The sequence below is a fragment of the Macaca thibetana genome, chromosome 19 (genome assembly GCF_024542745.1).
Source record: "Macaca thibetana thibetana isolate TM-01 chromosome 19, ASM2454274v1, whole genome shotgun sequence".
NCBI classification, from domain to species: Eukaryota; Metazoa; Chordata; class Mammalia; order Primates; family Cercopithecidae; genus Macaca; species Macaca thibetana.
The window spans coordinates 4,175,774-4,197,274 of NC_065596.1; the positions used below are offsets into that span (position 1 = coordinate 4,175,774).

The window sequence follows — 21,501 nt, forward strand, 5'->3', positions numbered from 1 at the left end:
GGAGGAAGCCCTGCCTGAAAAGGCTGCAGCTTAGGCTGTCACTCTTTCTTCACTCAGCCCAGCGTCTGATCACATCTACTGTCACTCCGGGCCTGAGGGGGCGGGGTCTTAAGCATTATCCAATCAGGGACGGCGGGCTGGAAACCGTCCAATCAGAAAGGCAGCTGGAGCGAAGAGGGCGGTTTCCGGGTTTGGTGAGGCCTTTGTCTCTCGCTGTAGTCAGAGCTCTAGGTCTCGTTCTCACTGCTCCTGGACGCTCCGGCTGTGTGGTCCTGTGTCCTGCAGGTATTGGGAGATCCACAGCTAAGACACCGGGACCTCCTGGAAGCCAAAAATGGTGAGAGTGCCGGTCCGAGAGAGGAGAGGGACTGGTTGGAACCGGTGAAAAGTGACTGTGGCGGGACTCAGGCCTCCCCGCAGTCAGTTCCACAATCTGCGTCCCCAGTTCTCCTTGCCCAGCTCGGCCTCAATCCCGTTCAGCCATAAGATGGCAGCTGTGCTGACAGCCGGGTCCCCGGGCGCTTTGTCTCTTCACTGCGCGGTGACTGTGCCCTGGCGTGGAGCCCTCTCTGGGCAGCTCTGCACCCGCAGCGTGGCGTCTCTCCCAGATTGTGCAGGGACCGGGGGAGGTTGGGCAGGGGAGAATCCCGACTCGGGGTGCGGGTTCATGAATGGGAAGAGCTTTGTTCCTTTGGGTTTACAGTTTCTCTTTTCTCCTATTAAAAATTTATGGGGTCGGACGCGGTGGCTCACGCCTGTAATCCCAACGTTTTGGGAAGCCGAGGCGGGTGGATCACTTGAGGTAAAGAGGTGTTAGGACAACAAAGTTCCTCTTAAATGACTTAACTTTCTGGTCATAAGTTGTAAAAGTTGTAAATCAACCCTACTCCTTCTTCTTCCTCCTTTTCCTTTTCTCGCAAGTCGCGCCTTTACCTTATTTGGAAAAAGTTTCGGTCTAAGGTTACCGGGATCAGCTTAGAGTGTGCGGTCTGATCCCAGACAACAGGGGAGGGAAACAAAAACAGGAAGTGCATTAGGGTTCAAAATCCCTTCCTGGCTGGGCGCGGTGGCTCAAGCCTGCAATCCCAGCACTTCGGAGGCCGAGGCGGGTGGATCACGTGGTCAGGAGTTGTAGACCAGCCTGGCAAACGTGGTGAAAGGCGTCTCTACTAAAAATACGAAAACTCTCTGGGTGTGGTGGCACGTGCCTCTAGTACCAGCTACTTGGAAGGCTGAGGCACGAGAATTTCTGGAACCCGGGAGGCGGAAGTTGCAGTGAGTTGAGATCCAGTCATCTTAGCCTGCTAGACAAAACGAGACTCCGGCTCAAAAAAAAAAAAAAAAAGTAAGCATCTTAAAACTTCCTTTATGTAAACACTGTGAGTAATTTCACTGATTTTCTAACAGTTAGTTTCAAAAACCAAGTGAATAACTCTGACGTGGAAATTAAAGCTTGAACCTAGTGTCTCCAAGCTAAGGCTAATATTAAGCCTGCAACAGGAGGGTTTTTGTTGTTGTTGTTGTTGTTGTTGTTTGACACAGTGTCGCTCTTGGTGCCCAGGCTGGAATGTAATGGCGTGATCTCGGCTTACCGGGTTCAAGTGATTCTCCTACCTCAGCCCCTCCAGTAACTGGGATTACAGGCATGCACCATCACGCCCGGCTAATTTTGGTGTTTAGTAGAGACTGGTTTTCTCCGTGTTTGTCAGGCTGGTCTTGAACTCTGCATCAGGCCCGCCTCAGCCTCCCAAAGTGCTGGCATTATCGGTGTGAGCCACCGCACGCGGCTAATAGGAGGTTATTAAAGGCACTGTTAGTTTTTACTCGGGAGTCTCCCCTGCAGATATCTCAGACTGCTCACCCCAGCCATGGAAGGAGACTTTATTCTGAAAGAAGCTACAGAGCCCTGGAAAGCTGGGGCCCCACAGGCAGATGCGGTTAAGATTAAGATGAAAGGAAACTGGGAGGGTCTTTCTGGTAATGAAGTTGTTATGGTTTTGAGGCACTTTTTACACTTTCTAAAATAAAAATGTTAGATTTACGTTAAAAAAAAAATGAGTTCCTAAAAAAGTATTGCAACAGGAAGAAGTACCAACTGACTAAAAGATCTTTATGGCTTGCAAAAAATGTAGGCAGAAAAGGGCTTTCTTTTGTAGGGAGGAGTAAACAAGATTTCAGAGGAAGGTGAGAGGGGAATTGCAAATGGAGGGTGAAAAAGTCAGAATTTAGATCAGAGAATGTCTTACCCTGAAATCAGTGTGTTCTTAGGAGGGACATAAAATGGGGTTGTATGTTGACTCAGACTGAGGGCAGCTCAAAGTTCACTAGCCTGAGGGATGGAGATAAACTTAAGTAAAGTTTGATTAAGAAATATTTTAGGCTGAGCGCTATGGCTCAGGCATGTAATCCCAGCAGTTTGGAAGGCCGAGGCAGGCGGATCACCTGAGGTCAGAAGTTCCAGACCAGCCTGGTCAACATGGTGATACCCTGTGTCTACTGAAAATACAAAAATTAGCCAGTAGTCATGGTGGCCACCTGTAATGCCAGCTACTTGGGAGGCTGAGGCAGGAGAATTGCTTGAACCCTGGAGGCAGAGGTTGCAGTGGGCTGAGATGGTGCCAAGGAACTCCAGCCTGGGTGGCAAACCGAGACTCCATCTCAAAAAAAAAAAAATTATTTTGACCACTGAAGACAAATTCAACTGAATTTCTTAATGAGAAAAAGGAGAAAATGTGCAGAGTATGTGTCTGGCTGTGTGATAGGTAAGAAAAGAGGGCACCATCTAAGTCATAATGAGAAGGGCGTTTCTTTCCATATACTGTTCCTGGAGCACACAAAGGATGGAGAATTTTATTAATCACAAATATTTTCCAGGATTATCTATGTGTTTCATCTTTCCCCATCTCTTTTCTTTGTTCTATGCATTTCTTCCATTTGGCTTTTCCTGGGCTGCATCTTATATATGAAACTGGTAAACATAACTACAGTGTTTTGCTGAGTTCTGTAAGTAGCTCTACCAAATTATTGAATTTCAGGGAGGTTTGGGAGTCCTCAGTTTTCAAACAGTAGCTCAGAAGTATAGATGGGCCTATGGAGTTTTTGATTGGCATCTGCAGTGAGGACAATATTGTGAGAATGAGCTCTGGATCAGGGTCTATGCTGACTCTGGGTGGGGTCAGAATTCAAATATTAGGCAATGAGTTGTTGTTGGAGAATTGTTTGATGTTCAGCAAACTCTACAGATTTGGTGTCAGAAAAAAGGTATCACGGAGGCCTGACCTGGAACAAAGCTCTGAGTATTTGAAAATGGGAGGCTCTGTTCTCCTGTACACAGGCTGCCACACTGCCTGTTGTCCTGTGATTTAAGGTCTTCTTCCAGGGTGACAGAAGACTGAAAACTTAGAGGAAAGAGCTCTGATGACAGACCCCCTTTTCCTGCAGCTGCCATCACAGGATTCCCACCCACTCACAAACACACACACTAGACATTGACATGTCCACACTCTTTCCAGGACTAAGCACCACCCTCAGGAACTTCACCATGGCATTTTTGATCCTAGTGTTTCTTGCCAAAAACCCAGAAGTCTCTACAAGTCTCTGGGCATATACCCACCCCTAGACACAGAATCTGCAACAGCAACCTGTTTTCTCCACCAACCTAAGGTTCTGGACTTCCTGTTTATAATCACATGTCTGCATGCAAACAAAAATAAATCAGAATACAGTACCACCTGGGCCACTATCTGTAATGAAAATCAGTCCTTTCACCTACATTGCACTCTCTCCCACTCCCACACAGGGTTTTTTTTTTTTTTTTTTTTAAGCTTTGATTTTTGGTCGGGTGTACACATGTGGGTTTGTTATAAAGCTAAAATTATGTCATGGGAGTTTGGAGTGCAGATTATTTTGTCACTGAGGTGCTAAGCATAGCACCAAACAGGTATGTTTTCTGGTCCTCTTACTGCTCCCACCCTCCCCCCTCAACTAGGCCTCACTGTCTGTTGTTCTCTTTGTGTTGATGTGTTCTTATTACCTAGCTCTTACTTTTTTTTTTTTTTTTTTTTTTTTTTTTGAGACCGAGTCTGGCTCTGTGGCCCAGGCTGGAGTGCAGTGGCGCGATCTCAGCTCACAGCAAGCTCCAGCTCCCGGGTTCACGCCATTCTCCTGCCTCAGCCTCCGAGTAGCTGGGACTACAGGCGCCTGCCACCACTCCCGGCTAATTTTTTGTATTTTTAGTAGAGATGGGGTTTCACCTTGTTAGCCAGGATGGTCTCGATCTCCTGACCTCATGATCCGCCCGCCTCGGCCTCCCAAAGTGCTGGGATTACAGGCTTGAGCCACCGCGCCCGGCCTTACTTAGCTCTTACTTGTAAATAATAACATGCATTTGGTTCGCTGTTTCTGCATTAGTTTTCTTTTTTTGTTTTTTGTTTTGTTTTGTTTTTTTGAGACGTATTTTTGTTCTTGTTGCCCAGGCTGGAGTGCAATTGTGCGACCTTGGCTCACCACAGTCTTTGCCTCCCGGATTCAAGCGATTCTCCTGCCTCAGCCTCCTATGTAGCTGGGATTACAGGCTCATGCCACCACACCTGGCTGATTTTGTATTTTTAGTAGAGAGGGGTTTCTCCATGTTGGTCAGGCTGGTCTTAAACTCCTGACCTCAGGTGATTATCCCACCTCGGCCTCCCAAAGTGCTGGGATTACAGGCGTGAGCCACGGCGCCCGGCCTGTGTTAGTTTTCTAAGAATAATTGTCTCCAGCTTCATCAGTGTTATTGCAAAGGACATGGTCATTTTTTTTTTTTTAATGACCACAGAGTATTCCATGATGTTTATGTACCACGTTTTGTTTTTACTAAATCTTTTATTTTATTTTATTTTTGGAGACAGGCTTTTTGCCCAGGCTAGAGTGCCATGGCATGATATTGGCATACTTTAGCTTCAACCTTTCAGGCTCAAGCAGTTCTCTCCTACTTCATCCTCCCAAGTAGCTGGGACTACGCATATGCATTACCATGCCTAGCCAATGTTTCTTTTTGTATTTTCCGTGGAGACAGGATTTTGCCATGTTGCCCAGGCTGGTCTCAAACTTCTAAGCTCAGGCAATCCACCTGCCTTGGCCTCCCAAAATGCTGGGATTACAGACATGAGCCACCGCATCTGACTGTACCATATTTTCTTTATCTTGTCTACCAGTGATAGGCATTCAGGGCCTGTCCACGTCTTTGCTATTGTGAATAGTGCTGCAGTGAACATGCATGTGAATATGTCTTTATAATATAATAATTTATATTTCTTTGGGTATATACCCAATTATAAGGTTCCTGGGTCAAATGATAATTCCATTTTTAGTTCTTTGAGGAATCACCACACTGATTTTTACTGTCATTGAACTAATTTACACTCCCACCAGCAGAGTATAAGCATTCCCTTTTCTCTGCAACCTTACCCATCTGTTATTTTTTGGCTTATTAAAAGCAGCCACTCTGATGGGTGTGTGTGAGGTGGTATTTCATTGTGGTTTTTCTTTTAATTTATCTAATGACTAGCGAGGACCTTTTTTTTTAAATATATAATGCTTGTTAGCCACATGTATTTCTTTTGACAAGCGTCTGTTCATGTTTTTGCCCACTTTTTAATGAAGTTGTTTGCTTTTTTTCTTGTAAACTTGTTTAAGTTCTTAATAAATTCTGTATGTTAGACCTTTGTCAGAGGCAATGTTTGCAAATATTTTCTTTTATCCTGTAGGTTGTTTGCTCTATTGATAGTTTCCTTTGCTGTGAAGAAGCTCTTTAGTTTAAATAGGTCCCATTTGTCAATTTTTGCTTTTGTTGCAGTTGCTTTTGGTATCTTCATCATGAAGTCTTTGCCAGTTTCTGTGTCTAGAATGTTATTCCCCATGTTTTCTTGCAGAGTTTCTTATAATTTTAAGTTTTTCATTTAAGTCTGTAATTTATCTTGAGTTGATTTTTGTATATGGTGTAATGAAGGGGTCCAGTTTCAGTCTTCTACATAGTGCTAGGTAGTTATTCCTGTTATTCGTTTGTTAAAGAGAGAATTCTTCCCACAATCCTCTTGTCAGCTTTGTCAAAACTCTGATGAGTATAGGAGGGTGGCATTATTTCTGGGCTCTCTATTCTGTTGCATTGGTCTTGTGCACTTATGGATATCATATAATAGCTTTCTTCTGGTTTTTCCCCCATAAACATTATTTCAAGTGCATACAATGTGCTAATTTCAGTTGTCCAAGAGTTCAAAAAGTCTCAGAAGTTCCAAAAAAATTTTTGCAATGCCCTCTTTTCTTTTGTATTTTTTTATTTTTTTTTTTTGAGACAGAGTCTCGCTCTGCTGCCCAGGCTGGAGTGCAGTGGCGCGATCTTGGCTCACTGCAACCTCTGCCTCCCGGGTTCACGCCATTCTCCTGCCTCAGCCTCCCAAGTAGCTGGGACTACAGGCGCCCGCCACCACGCCCAACGGACTTTTCTTTTTTTTTTTTTTGTATTTTCAGTGGAGATGGGGTTTCACCGTGTTAGCCAGGATGGTCTCGATCTCCTGACCTCGTGATCTGCCTGCCTCAGCCTCCCAAAGTGCTGGGATTACAGGCGTGAGCCACAGCGCCTGGCTGCTATTCCCTCTTTTCTTAAGGAATTTAGAATATATGTAGATATTTTTCTCTGCTTATTTGAAATATACGTAAATCATGTCAACAACTAAATAAAACTTTTGTCATTTTTTTTTTTTTTTTTTTTGAGACGGAGTCTCGCTCTGTCGCCCGGGCTGGAGTGCAGTGGCCGGATCTCAGCTCAGTGCAAGCTCCGCCTCCCGGGTTTACACCATTCTCCTGCCTCAGCCTCCCGAGTAGCTGGGACTACAGGCGCCCACCACCTCGCCCGGCTAGCTTTTTGTATTTTTTAGTAGAGATGGGATTTCACCGTGTTAGCCAGGATGGTCTCGATCTCCTGACCTCGTGATCCGCCCGTCTCCGCCTCCCAAAGTGCTGGGATTACAGGCTTGAGCCACCGCGCCCGGCCGCTTTTGTCATTTTTTATGACTCCAGATTATCTTTAACTAGTACTTCAGATTTATGGCTTTGTTTTTGGTTCTGAAAAGTTTATTTTTTTGATTTTTATTCCTTTAAAGTAGACACAGATTTGTTTAGATAAAAGCTCATTCTAAGAGCACATAGAGCTTAGCACAAAGATAAGATTAAAGGTAGCAATACAGAATAATAAAGACTAAATGATACTCAGTTTCTGTGACAGAAACCTGATAATCCAAGGTAACTATCCAATATTTGTAGGCTGAAGTACGTACACTGTGAAAGCAAGAACAGTTCAGGGTATAAGCTGAACAGTTGAGTCTGTAGTTGTACCTTGCTTTCTATTTATTACTTCAGAGCAATTAGCATAGTTATGTGTAATGTTTGTAGATAACCTGCATTCACATAAATTAAACAATATTTTCTTTTTTTTTTTTTTTTTTTTTTTTTGAGACAGAGTCTCACTCCGTTGCCGAGGCTGGAGTGCAGTTGTTTGATCTCTGCTCACTACAACTGCTGCCTCCCAGGTTGAGGTGATTCTCCTGCCTCAGTCCCCTGAGTAGCTAGGTTTACAGACATGCATCACCATACCTGGCTGAGTTTTTGTATTTATAGTAGAGATGGGATATTACCATGTTCACCAGCTTGAACTTGAACTGCTGACCTCAGGTGATCCACACGCCTCAGCCTCCCAGAGTGCTGGGATTACAGGCATGAGCTGTAAACAGTATTTTCTAAAATAGTATGAATATAAAGCCACAATATTTACTTTGAATTAATCACTTAAATGGTTATTTTAATACTGTTATTTATGCTTTTGAAACATAAAATGTTTTAACTGAAGAATAGATTCCCCACCCACCCCCCACCGGAGTTTCGCTCTGTGGCGGGGGTGGAGTGCAGTGGCCCATCTCGGCTTACTGCAACCTCCGCCTCCCAGGTTCACGCCATTCTCCTGCCTCAGCCTCCTGAGTAGCTGGGGACTACAGGCCCCCGCCACCATGCCTGGCTAATTTTTTTTGTATTTTCAGTAGAGGACGGGGTTTCACCGTGTTAGCCAGGATGGTCTCGATCTCCTGACCTCGTGATTCACCTGCCTCGGCCTCCCAAGGGCTAGGATTACAGGCCTAAGCCACCACACCCGGCCTCTGTTGCCCAGGCTGGAGTGCAGTGGTGCGATCTCGGCTCACTGCAAACTCTGCCTCCGAGGTTCAAGCAATTCTCCTGCCTCAGCCTCCCAAGTAGCTGGTAGTACAGTTGTGAGCCACCAGGTCCAGCTAATTTTTTTATATGGTTTTAGTAGAGACAGAGTTTCACTATATTGGCCAGGCTGTTCTCGAACTGACCTCGTGATTCACCATCCTTGGCCTCCGAAAGTGCTGGCATTACAGGCATGAGCCACCGCGCCCAGCCTAACTGATGTATAATTTTAATTTTTAAAAATGCTACATACATTATGACTAGTTCATTAAAATTATTCATACTTAGATATTTATATCTAATATCCAAAGAATATTTACAACCAAATTGTTACAGTTAGTAGATATTAGTCAGACATGTTTATTACTTTATTCAATCAGGATAATTATGAGTAAACACAATTTTAGTATCTTTTATTTCACTAAATTTGTATGCGGCTGTTACAGGACAAATACAGACAGGTGATGTGGCCACCCAAAAACTATAGTAGTTCTTCAATTAGCTATGTTGCAAGATCTAATATATTCCAGTGTATGAACACAGTCAGTTTCTTTTTTTTCATCAAAATGTGTCATTGGAAGTTGTGAGATATATTTCAGTATAGACCCCCATTCAATGGCTAAGAGAGCACAGCAGAAATGGAAATGGAACTTTATAAAATTCTTCTGAAAATATGTCCCTGTTCTTTTTTTTTTTTTTTTTAGGGGAACAGAGTCTCACTCTGTCCCCTGGCTGGAGTACACTGGCACTATCTGGGCTCACTGCAACCTCTGCTTCCCGGATTCAAGTGATTCTCCTGCCTCCGCCTCCCAAGTAGCTGGGACTATAGCACCCACCACCATGCCCTGTGAATTTTTTTGTATTTTTAGTAGAGATGGGGTTTCACCATAGTGGCCAGGCTAGTCTTGAACTCCTGATCTTGTGATCCACCCGCCTCAGCTTCCCAAAGTGCCAGGATTACAGGCGTGAGCCATCACACCCGGCCTTGCCCCCTTCCTTCATAATGCACGTGTTTCTCATGCTTAGAGTAGCTGTGCACTTTGGGTGTTTAGAGAGAAATTGCTTTTAGGGGAATATTTTCTGGCTGACATCAACAATCTTATATGTAAACTGAGCTTTTTCTTTTTTTTTTTTTTTTTATTGAGACGGAGTCTCGCTCTGTCGCCCACGCTGGAGTGCAGTGGCCGGATCTCAACTCACTGCAAGCTCCACCTCCCGGGTTTACGCCATTCTCCTGCCTCAGCCTCCCGAGTAGCTGGGACTACAGGCGCCCGCCACCACGCCCAGCTAGTTTTTTGTATTTTTTTTTTTAGTAGAGACAAGGTTTCACCGTGTTAGCCAGGATGGTCTCGATCTCCTGACCTCATGATCCGCCCGTCTCGGCCTCCCAAAGTGCTGGGATTACAGGAGCTTTTTCTTAAGATCGTTTTAACTTTTTTCTCTCAAAAGAATCTTGCTCAGATGGAGATCTGTTTTTCTCTCCAATGCTTTGGGTGTCTGTTTCAGAAACCCTATTAATATCCCATGGTTTCTGAATAAGGCAGGCTGTCACAGTGAGACAGATAACTTTTGGAGCTATCTCCATCTGGACTCATGCTGGAAATTCAGCAGTATCTTTTCCTTGTCACCATTATAAGTAGAAACTGAGGCGGAAACACTGCTCCCATTTCCATTATTGTGAAGGTGAAATTCTACCCAGGAGGCCTGCAGGCTCTCCTCCTGTAGCTCAGGCTTCCATTTCTGATATAACCCTCGAGTGCTGCTGTGGCAAATGGAGTTCACATAAACTGTAAACTGTGCTCTGAGCTGTGCCTCAGTGGCGGATGCTAGAGGTCAAGAGAGGACACTAGCACTCAGGAGAAAGCAAGCAGGAGTGCTGTAGCCCATTGCCAAGGAGTACAGAGCCACTGCTCTAAAATGTAAATAGCCAAAAAGATAGAACACTATTCAGCCATTTTTGTAGCAGAGTGAGAGCCTATGTTTAGCAGGCACCTGGCTTCAAGCTGCTAAACTACCTCCTGTTATGAAGAGGTGAAAAGTTTATTTGTCATTGAATATAAGTAATTAGCATACACAGATGACCTCTTCAATCTCCAGGTGAATTTAGGATGAACTATGTATGATATGGTGCTGGAAATTCTTCTACTTGTGGACTGATTATGGTGGCTGTCTTTCTATCTTTGCAGTCTCTTAAGCAGATTGACTATGATGCATGTCACATTCAAGTTTAATTATGTAATAAAACCATTTTCTTTCTGTTCTATTATTGTGGAGTTTCTCTGGGGCTGGAGAAAATTTTTCTTTTAATTATTGTTTCCAAACAGTCTAGAATTACCAGACGTGATATAAACACATACGGTGCCAACCAGAATTTACTCTAGAGGGGACGTTCCCTCTCAGGCTTCCAGTTAACTCACATTTGTGCAGAGAAGTGTATGCTGTCCCCTAAATGTGCAGGCAGAATTGTGTTTCTGCCTATTTGTTATTTATAGTCCTCTACAGTCACTTCTAGAAAGTCTAGATCAGATTTCTATGAATTTCACAGGGCAGCAATCAGTCATTTTACCTCTTTCAATGACTCTTTTATCTTCAATCCTGAAACTGATTCAGAGACCATGGGGCCCATAAACCCAAGCAGAGTAACATGTGTGCATTGAGTAGACATGTAGACAAGAAAATCTCCATTTTTGTCTTCCTTCCCTTGCTAAAAAGCTCACAAATGTGCAGGTAACATGTGCTGCTGCTCCAGCCACTCAAGCCCTAAATCTGCAGCTCCATATTTTGAATCCAGGTCTTGGGATTTGGGAATTAAAAAACTTTTATCTGAAAAATGCAAGTCCTTTTAGTTATCAAACTCAGAGATGTTAAAATAAAAGTGCAATTATGTCTTTCTCCTCCCTTTGAATTGTGTATTCATCTTTTAAAACTGTTCAGTATTGCCACATGTAGCTATAAATTAAACTAATAATGCCACATTGGACACTATATCCCATACCCTAAACTATAACGATATATATCTAATTAATAATCAATGTTATTTTTTTAAATAAATAGAAATTTCTGACAACTTCGTGTCAGCCCACTCTGTTTCTCTTGTTGTCTTTACAAATCTTCTTGTAACTGCTGCTAATCGAAGTGTAGATTCCAGGCAACTTTAATCTTTGCTCCCAGGTTATAATCTGTAAACTTTACCCAAATAAACTGTCCACTTAATATTCATGTTGTGTCAGCTTTTTTTGTTGTTGTTGTTCCATGTAGATTTATCATTTAGAATGTGCTAGAGCAGCCTCTATGAGGGGATCTCTTCTTCATTTGTATTCCACTTGCTGTAACACCAAAGGATGCAGAGCCAGGTAGATCCTACCTAGAATCTGCAGGTAACATCTGGCCTCTGCCTGGAATTTACAAAAAAGGGCCGGACTTTGGATAGAGAATGTACAGAAAACTAACAAAAGGCATTTTCTGCATTGCGAGATGTCAACCTAGACAGCTTACAGCTCCCATTTGGGAGTGTGACTCTGTGAGATTTTTCACATCTTGTTCATTGACCTGCTACAGTGATGTGAGAGCTTCCAGGAGGAAATAGAATCTGATGACAGAATATGTGTAAGTATAAAAAAGCATCTTAAAAGTGAGAGAACAAGGCCACAAAGTATCCAGAGCTATGACCACAACTATATTTACCTGTAAAACGTGATACTGGAGTACAGTATTTGTGTTCTTTCTCTTACCCAAGAGCTAGCAAATCAGGACAGGTGATCCAGCTTCTGGAGCTTCACCAAGGCAGTTCCATTTCTCATTGAGAATCAGCCTGAGTCTCTCCAGCCTGGCTTATCATTGGGCCATCAGTCCCAGGTCACTGGGAGTTCTCTCACAATCATCCAGGTGTCTTTGAGGGATTTGAGGATGTCCAGAGCAGAATTGTGTCCGGCTGACAAGAGTAGTTAATTCTGCTTCTTTCTCAGTGTAAGAGAAATGAATCATCCTGTGTTTGTTCATCCCCTCATACAAGGGGTGTCTTTGGTAGGTACCCAGATGAGAGTTTCTCCAGTTTCCTGGTACTTGGATGATAAACAAGGAGGACATCTGGAGACCCAAATAGATAAACTAGTAACTTCCATTTCATATGACCATTAAAATAAAACATGAAGCAGTCATGGTTCCTACAATCCAGAAATTTTTAGTCTACACTAGCAACTGAGTAAATAATTGAACCATCATATGGTTGGTACAACAAATAGATATGCCCAAAATATTGGACATTATTTGCCACTTTATATTGTGACTTCTGATGTCTATACTTGAAAGGATATTTATGAACAGAATTGTTGTTATAATTTCTTTTTTTTTTTTTCTTTTTTGATATGGAGTCTCCCTATGTCACCCAGGCTGGAATTCAGTGGCACAATCTCGACTCACCACAAACTCTGGCTTTTGGGTTCAAGTGATTCTTCTGCCTTAGCCTCCTGAATAGCTGGGATTACAGGTGTCCGCCACCACACCCAGCTAATTTTCGTAATTTTAATAGAGACGGAGTTTCAAAATGTTGGTCAGTCTGGTCTTGAACTCCTGACCTCATGATCCACTTACCTCAGCTTCCCAAAGTGTTGAGATTACGGGCATGAGCCAACAGGCCCAGCAGTATTTCTATTTCTTTCATCCTGTTAAGTGTATATATTTGTTTCCTAATAAACTTACCCTAGAAAACCTTAAGGGATTTGTTTAAATTGCATATTAGCATATAATATGGAGTTGACAGGGCAGTGGCTAGAAAAGATTAAAATTACACAGACTCTGGGATTTAAGGTTTTTTTAGGTAAGCTTAGAAAAAACAGAACTGGAAATACCCCAGTGGCATAGAGAACAGAATTCTACATAGGGTCCACTTCCTGACCCAGTTCTGTTGAGATTCACCCTTTTTGGAGGCCTTATTTAGGTGTGACCCTACCCTGGAGTCTTGCCTCACAGAACCTTGTAGAAGAGATCAGAGTTTTGGCTGGTGAATCCTATTGTCTTTCTAGAGCTGGTGCTTACAATTTCCTGAAATCCAAAAAACAGATAAATGGAAAAATAAATTATGTGTTGTAGGATCTTGGTTTTTAAATTTTATATTAAAACCAGTGTTTGCAGAGACATTCTGTTTAGGAACTTGTTTTCCATTCCTGCATATCCAGTAGTTGCTCCACAAGTCACAAAAATGTAAATATAAACAGAATAAAATTTTCTGTAAACTACATTAAACTCTTGCTTTCCATGTTTCTTTCATCTGTCTATATTTAGCTTTAATTTTTTGCAGTTTTTAAAAAAATTTGACGGCAGAGAAACAGAAGAAGCAACAAAAATGCTGGGCCCTTTACCTAAATCCTGAAAATTATTATACACTTAGTACCAGCTCCCAGGGTGTTATGAGAATTAAATCACATAATGTGTTATGCCCAGCACAGTGTTCTGTATCATACTCTTGAGCACATAGTACCTGTTTAACAAACATTGCATTAGTACATGTGTACATGTTTTTTAAATCCAGACTTATTCAGAAACTGCTGCCTTCTGTTTTTTCTGTAAACTTTAAAGAACCAGCAAAGGCTACAAAACTTTTAGATGGAGATAGGTTGTCCTTATTTGTGCCAGAAGTATTTGGTTGTGACAAGAGTGCTGAGTGTAAGGGACCTTGTGCTGTGCCTGCTTCTCTAACTAATGCTAATAATGAGCCAAGGGGAAGCAACATCAGCATTGACAGGGAACTTGTTTAAAACACCCATTCATGGACCCTTTTCAGACCTCCGTAGTCACATTACATAAATTGGGGCCAAAATTACCAAGTGATTTATAAGCTTGTTAAAGCTTGAGAGAAAATGCTTATCTTGGTGATTATCAGCCGAGGCTTCTCATTAGGATCACATGGCCAATTTGCAGAAATTTCTTGTGCCCTCTCCACAGCTTCTGATTATTATTCTGGGTGGAAACATCCATGTTGTTTTATGAAGTCCCTTGTGTGACTCAGGTAAGACCAGAATCAAGTATGAGGGCTTCAAAATACATTCATGAGAGTTCAGTTCCAACTTTGGACTAAAGGGTGGTCACAGGGCCTGTTCTGTTTGGGTTTGGTAGGGACAGGTCAGTGTGGCGCTTATTTCCATTACTGTAGCAGAAATGGCTGGTGTCTGTGGCAGGGGAGAGCATCTGAGGACAGGAAAGAGAAATTTATATTTTTATCTTCATGGAGCAGCTTATTGTTCCTGAATGTCTTCTGTTTTAAAGGACAGAAATGGGTGGACTTTTTCTATCTTTGTTTTTCTGCCAGTTGATGTCATGCTAACAGGTAAACGTGGTACTGAAACCTTTAAAGACATATTCTCAAGATTCAGGTGTAATTTGTCTAGAGAATCTCATCTCAGAAGGAATTTCAGAGGAGGAGGAGAAAGAAAAAAAGTGGCTTTTCTTCAGGTAAACATGTCTCAGATGAAGAGCAGTGTCGACTCTGCCTCCTGGACTGCCATGCGTTTAGTACTCACAAACCTTTACTTCTCTACTTGTGTTTTTCCTCCCTAATGAGTTTGGTTTAATTACGTCTTTAAATTCTTATGACACTCAGGAGTCTCTGAAAAATATTTCTTTCCTGTATTCCAGAGCCTTCTCTTTATTCTCTGCATCATAGCTTCTTATATGCCATGTAGAATTCTCAGCAAGAATTTAGGATCTGCAATTTTTAAAATGTTCCCTTTGTGGCTGTTGAACATGAAAAGATGTGGATACTCAAGATTTCTATCGGGGAAAACTGTGGTCCTTAGTAAAGATGGAGAACATGTAATGATGAGGCTCCATCTGTGTGTTCCATTAGCTGTATGCAGACCAGGATTAAGAAAATGCTTATTTAGGCTAGGTGCGGTGGCTCACAACTGTAATCGCAGCATTTTGGGAGGCTGAGATGGGTGGATCACGAGGTCAGGAGATCGAGACTATCCTGGCTAACACAGTGAAACCCTGTCTCTACTAAAAATACAAAAAATTAGCCAGGCGTGGTGGTGGGCATCTGTAGTCCCAGCTACTCGGGAGGCTGAGGCAGGAGAATGGTGTGAACCCGGGAGGAGGAGCTTGCAGTGGGCCGAGATGGCTCCACTGCACTCCAGCCTGGGGGACAGAGCGAGACTCCATCCAAAAAAACAAAAGAAAAGGAAATGCTTATTTAAGTGGGATGGCATTTATTACCCAGAAAGTTCTGAAAAAAGTTATTAGGAGATACCTGCTCTTTAGGGTGCTAAATGAAGCCTACTTAAAATTACTACTAAAAATTACAGAACGTAGCAGTCGTCTGTATTTTAAAGTTTGTATAAAACTGATGTTTCTTTTTTTTTTTGACACGGAGTCTGGCTCTGTCACCGAGGCTGGAGTGCAGCAGCCTGATCTCGGCTCACTGCAACCTTTGCCTCCCAGGTTCAAGCAATTCTCCTGCCTTAGCATGCTAAGTAGCTGGGATTACAAGTGCTTGCCACAACACTCGGCTAATTTTTGTATTTTTAGTAGAGACAGGGTTACACCATGTTAGTCACGCTGGTCTCGAACTCCTGACCTTGTGATCCTTCTCCCGCAGCCTCCCAAATTGCTGGGATCACAGGCATGAGCCACCGTGCCTGGCCTAAAACTGATGTTTCTTTATGGTTACATTCAGACTATAATTTATTTTTTTGGGGGAGGAATATTTCAACAGTGATGCTGTGTTCTTCCGTGTGCATTAGCACATCATAAAAATTTGTCCTAGGCTGGGCGCAGTGGCTCACGCCTGTATTCCCAGCACTTTGGGAGGCCGAGGCAGGTGGATCACGAGGTCAGGAGATCAAGACCATCCTGGCTAATACGGTGAAACCCCATCTCTACTAAAAATACAAAACAATTAGCCGGGCATGGTGGTGGACACCTGTAATCCCAGCTACTTAGGAGGCTGCGGCAGGAGAATGGTGTGAACTCGGGAGGCAGAGCTTGCAGTGAGCCGAGACCACACCACTGCACTCCAGCCTGGGCGACAGAGCAAGACTCCATCTCAAAAAAAAAAAATTGTCCTAGTGAAGTTAATGGTTAATGATTCACTTGGTTAAATCTCTCTGATATATTTTTTTCACTATAGAGTTAATTATTTTCCTCTTTATTATTAAGTATCTTTATGCAGCTGATGTGCATAAACCATCACATTTAATCTGGCAACTGTCCTTTTTTTCCTCTACATATGTTTCCATGGTGAATGAAGGCTATTATGTTTGTTTACAGGCTAGAAAAAGTGGGAAAAACACAGGCTCTTCCACTTACTAGATGTTTGTCAGAATATCCTTCTTGGGCCAAAAACATTGGCATTACTGGTGAACTTATTAGAAATTCACAAAATTAGCTGGGCACGGTGTCTCCACCTGTAATCCCAACACTTTAGGAGGCCAGAGGGGGCAGATCACCTGAGGTAGGGAGTTCAAGACCAGCCTGACCAACATAAAGAAACACCATCTCTACTAAAAATACAAAAAAAAAAAAAATTACCGAGTGTAGTGGAGCATGCCTGCAATCCCAGATACTTGGGAGGCTGAGGCAGGAGAATTGCTTGAACCTGGGAGGTGAAGGTGGCGGTGAGCCGAGATGGCACCATTTCACTCCAGCTTGGGCAACAAGAGCGAAACTCCATCTCTAAATAAATAAATCAATCAGACTTTATTCCAGATCTTCTGGGGGGGAGGGGGGACCTGCATAACGAGGTCTTCAGCTTATTGTACATATTACAACTGTAGAGATGCCTTCTAACTCAACATGTCTTCTCCATCTGAAAAATATTCACAACTCATTCTGTATGATGTAAATATAGCACTCAAAAATATACATGTTCATGTTCTTGCCCTTAATTTTATACTTTATTATCTAGAAAAATACATGAATTTATGTGGATCTTATGCTGTTCTTTCTTCTCAGAGTTAGTGAATACATTAGATAATACTTCTGTTTTGAAATCATTTTATTGGGTAATTTTAGTCAGTCCTGTAAGTCAGAACCAGTTCTCTTTACTCGCTCATTTCACCTTAAGTCAAATTAAAAATTCCGCCCATGCCCACTTGGTAAAAATATGTGTGTGTGTGTGTGTGTGTGTGTGTGTGTGTGTGTGTGTGTGTGTGTGTATGTTTTTCAGGGACCATTGCAATTTAGAGATGTGGCCATAGAATTCTCTCTGGAGGAGTGGCATTGCCTGGACACTGCACAGCGGAATTTATATAGGGATGTGATGTTAGAGAACTACAGAAACCTGGTCTTCCTTGGTGAGGATAACTTGAGTACATAATAATATACCCTAAATGTTTTATTTATTTATTTATTTATTTATTTTTGTAGAATTTTTTTAGTAATTTATTCTTTGCATAAAAGAGTTTCAGATCCCCATTTTCCAGAAAATCTTCAGAATTTGTTCATTTAGAAAAGAATTTCTTCAACGTGTTCCATCTTAATCCAAACTTTCCACATTCCTGAGTTGAGCTGTATTCTTCATTCTAAATTAGTGGTAATTCCAGAAATTTAGTGGCATAAAATATTGTTGCTCCCACCTGAAAATTTGATTGCCACCACCAATTTTTGATTCAGTAGAACCAGATAGTGAAATTAAGAAACCTACAAGTTGAAAGTATTTTCTAATTATTTAGAAATTTCTGTTATAACTTAGTATTTTTGTATTAATTTACTAGCATATTTTATCACATTCTCTCTGCTGAGCACATTAGTAGCTTGTAATTGGAGAATATAAGCAAGATTTATGTTCTTTATTTTTAATAAAACAGGTATTCCTGTTTCTAAGCCAGACCTGATCACCTGTCTGGAGCAAGGAAAAAAACCTTGGACTATGAAGAGACATGAGATGGTTGCCAAATCCCCAGGTAGGTGCGAGTGAAAATGAATACAACAGACGACACAGATAAGGGGTCCCAAGGTCAAAGAGAAAGCCAGTCCTTAAAGTGTGATTTGGGAAGCTGTGTTCCAAAGGAAATAGTTCCCGGGCAGCTGGGTTGGTTTGTTTGTTTGTTTTTTCTTTTTTAATTTTGCTCTTACAAAGGAGCATCATCTGTCTTATGCTTTTAAATTCTCTAAGGATTTTCCTTTTCTTTCAGTGAGCTTCCTTCAAGTTCACAGTGAGAGCCAAAGTCCTCTTCATGGCATAAAGAGACTGTACAGTGTGGCTGCTTTTCCTTAATTTTTGGGACACACAAATATCTGCATGATTTTGAGAAACTAAAATTACTCAAAGTTCTCTTTTTGCATCAGGTCTGAAATGTCTGAGAGTAATAGTTTCTGTTGAATTTTCTTTATTCATTTTTCTGCACAGTCCATTCCGTTTTTATTACTATCTAGTCTTGAAATATATAGTTTGAAATTATAAGTATGACATCCCTCTGCTTTGTTATTTTTCCTCATGGTTGCTTTGGCTATTCAAAGTTCATTTTAGTTTCATGTAAATTTTTGAATTGTATTTTCCATTATTGTGAAAATAGTACCACTGCAATTTTAATTAATAGGAGGTTTATTTAATCTATAGATTGGATAATATGGCACTTCAATAATACTTATTTTTTCAATTCATAGATAAAATATTTTAAAATTTATTTGTATCTTTTCTAATTTTTCCTTTTTTTTTTTTTTTTTTTTTGAGACGGAGTCTTGCTGTGTCGCTCAGGCTGGAGTGCAGTGGCCAAACCTCGGCTCACTGCAAACTCCGCCTCCCGGGTTTACGCCATTCTCCTGCCTCAGCCTCCTGAGTAACTGGGACTACAGGCGCCCGCCACTTCGCCCGGCTAGTTTTTTTTTCTTGTATTTTTTAGTAGAGACGGAGTTTCACCGGGTTAGCCAGGATGGTCTCGATCTCCTGATCTCGTGATCTGCCCATCTTGGCCTCCCAAAGTGCTGGGATTACAGGTTTGAGCCACCACGCCCGGCCTTTCCTTTTTTATTGTAAAGATTTTTTACCTCCTTGGTTAATATTTTCCTCAGAAATTTATTATTTAATGGTATAGTCAATAAAATTTTTTTCTTCTTCCATTTTATCAGATATGTATGAAACCATAGATGTATGTTAATTTTATATTTTGCTAATTTACTGAGTATATCTATTAGTTTAGACAGATTTTAATATACTGTTTATGGTTTTTTAAATATAAGATTGTATGATCTACAAATAGCATTTTACTTATTTTTTAATTTCAGTTTTTTTATTTCTTTGAGTAATTCTTCTGCCACATACTTCCAGTGCTACATTAAAATAGAAGCATTGACAATGGGCACAATATAGTTTTGTATTGGTATCTGAATTTGATAGAACAAACACCTCTTCAAGTTTTCATAAACTGATTTTAGAAGGTAAAGATTTTCTTTTATTGGGCCCTTAGGGTGATGAGATGCCCTCTGAATTTGTAGTGAAGAGGGGTTGTAGCTTGGTCACAAGGATGCTGGGTCTCCACTAGGGTTCACCTTCAGTTGGCCTGTTACGGGGGCTTGGGTAGTTGTAATTTCCATTTTATTTTTGGACAGACTGCATATTTTTAGGACTTTGCTCTGTAGCGCAGACCTAGGGCATGCTTTTGCAGTCAGGTCTGCATATGCTGGGCCTTAAATCAGGATGTGGATGAGTGTGGCTTTCAGTAAGTACCAGAGAACATTTCCTCAGGTAACTGTGGGTTTCTATATAGGCAGAACTGACTATAAACTGTGGCTCACATAACTGAAACTGAGTCAGTGAACTGTTTCAGGAACCACGGTAAAGGCCAAAGTCTGCAGGCCTGCCTACATGGCTGTAAATGGGTGCCTTCCTCCAGGTCTCTGGCAAAGCAGGACCTCTGCCAGACCGGGGCTGGGAGGAGTCTGTGGTGGTTACAGAGTAAGTTCAGAATTCTCTGTGGGACCAAGTTGGGTGAACCCTATCCTGGTCTGTAGCCAAGAACAGGGGTCCTGTAATTTCCCACCTGAATGAGGGCCTGCCTTCTGAATAGAACATGTCTCGAACTGAAGCTTTAACAGCATTTCACAACTCCATCCCTGGATCTCAAATCTCTCTTAGAGGCACTTATTTTGGAGATGGCGTCTTGCTACATAACCAAGGCTAGTCTCAAAATCCTGGCCTGAAGCATTTCTCCAACAGTAATGTACCATGTAGCTGTCATTACAGGTGTGAACCATAATGCCTGGTTCTCTCATAAAGTCATTTTTGGTCAGGGATGGCTGACTTTTTTTGCTTTAAGGGGATATGAAAATAGAGCACTTTTATTCTTTTCATCTTACTGATGTCACTCTCCTTATACATTTCTTTCTTTCTATATTCTCTTTCAAATTTGTAATTTTAGATTCAGATATTTAGACAATATGCTAGAATTTGCATGGTATGCCAAAAGTAAATTAGATAATTAGTAAGCACTCCATATTTATGAAAATAGTTACTAAATGGTTATAGTTACTAAATATAAATAGTTACTAGTTATAAGTAGTTATAAAATTATGGGATTTTCATCTACTTTCTTCACCCTGTATATAAATAATAACAGAATTTATTTCCTAATATTTGTTTTACGTATCAGAGGGTCTAACCCTATTCTGCAAAATATATATATATATTTTCTATATTTAACAATGTAAGGCTATTCTTTGCTTCTAAAGTTGGAATACAGCAGTTTTATGTAAGAATAACATATATTTAAAACATAAAAATCAACTCTAGTTTCTTTTAAATGCTAATTTATTAAAAGTTTCTCATTAGAATCTTTTTATAATTATACTGCATATTCTCTGAAATTTTACTGCCACACAGTGCATGCCAATGATTCAAAATACCTGTATATGATGAGTACATAATAACAGTTAAAGATTGCAGTTACCTCAACAGTTTTTTTTGTTGTTGTTTTGTTTTTTTGAGGAGGAGTTACCTACCCTCTCTCATCCAGGCTGGAGTGCGGTAGTGAGATCTTGGCTCACTGCAACCTTCACCTTCCGGGTTCAAGCAATTCTCATGCCTCAGCCTCCCAAGTAGCGGGGATTACAGGGATGTACCACCGTGCCTGACTAATTTTTGTATTTTTAGTAGAGATGGGGTTTCATCACGTTGACCAGACTAGTCTTAAACTCCTAACCTCAGGTCATCCGCCCGCCTCAGCCTCCCAAAGTGCTGAGATTACAGGCGTGAGCCACAGCGCCTGGCCTGACAAGTTTTTGTAATGATACTTCCATGTGTTATACCAGATTTTATGAGTAAACATTAATCTT

At 41.5% G+C, this 21,501-nt stretch overlaps 1 protein-coding gene across 2 annotated transcripts in view; it reads left to right on the top strand.

The window, feature by feature from the left end:
• Positions 1–182: 182 nt before the first annotated feature.
• The window catches only part of LOC126942239 (zinc finger protein 626-like), a 32,498-nt gene continuing 11,179 nt past the window's right edge, over positions 183–21,501 (top strand). Inside the window, exons 1-4 of one of the 2 annotated variants that reach the window (XM_050769601.1) lie at positions 183–337; positions 17,399–17,525; positions 18,039–18,134; positions 18,366–18,623. In XM_050769601.1, coding sequence (XP_050625558.1) covers positions 335–337; positions 17,399–17,525; positions 18,039–18,134; positions 18,366–18,448 — 309 coding nt within the window. In that variant the 5' untranslated portion in view covers positions 183–334 and the 3' untranslated portion in view covers positions 18,449–18,623. Of the gene's footprint in view, positions 338–17,398; positions 17,526–18,038; positions 18,135–18,365; positions 18,624–21,501 lie in introns of those variants that run through there. The other variant, XM_050769600.1, reaches the window with a different exon arrangement.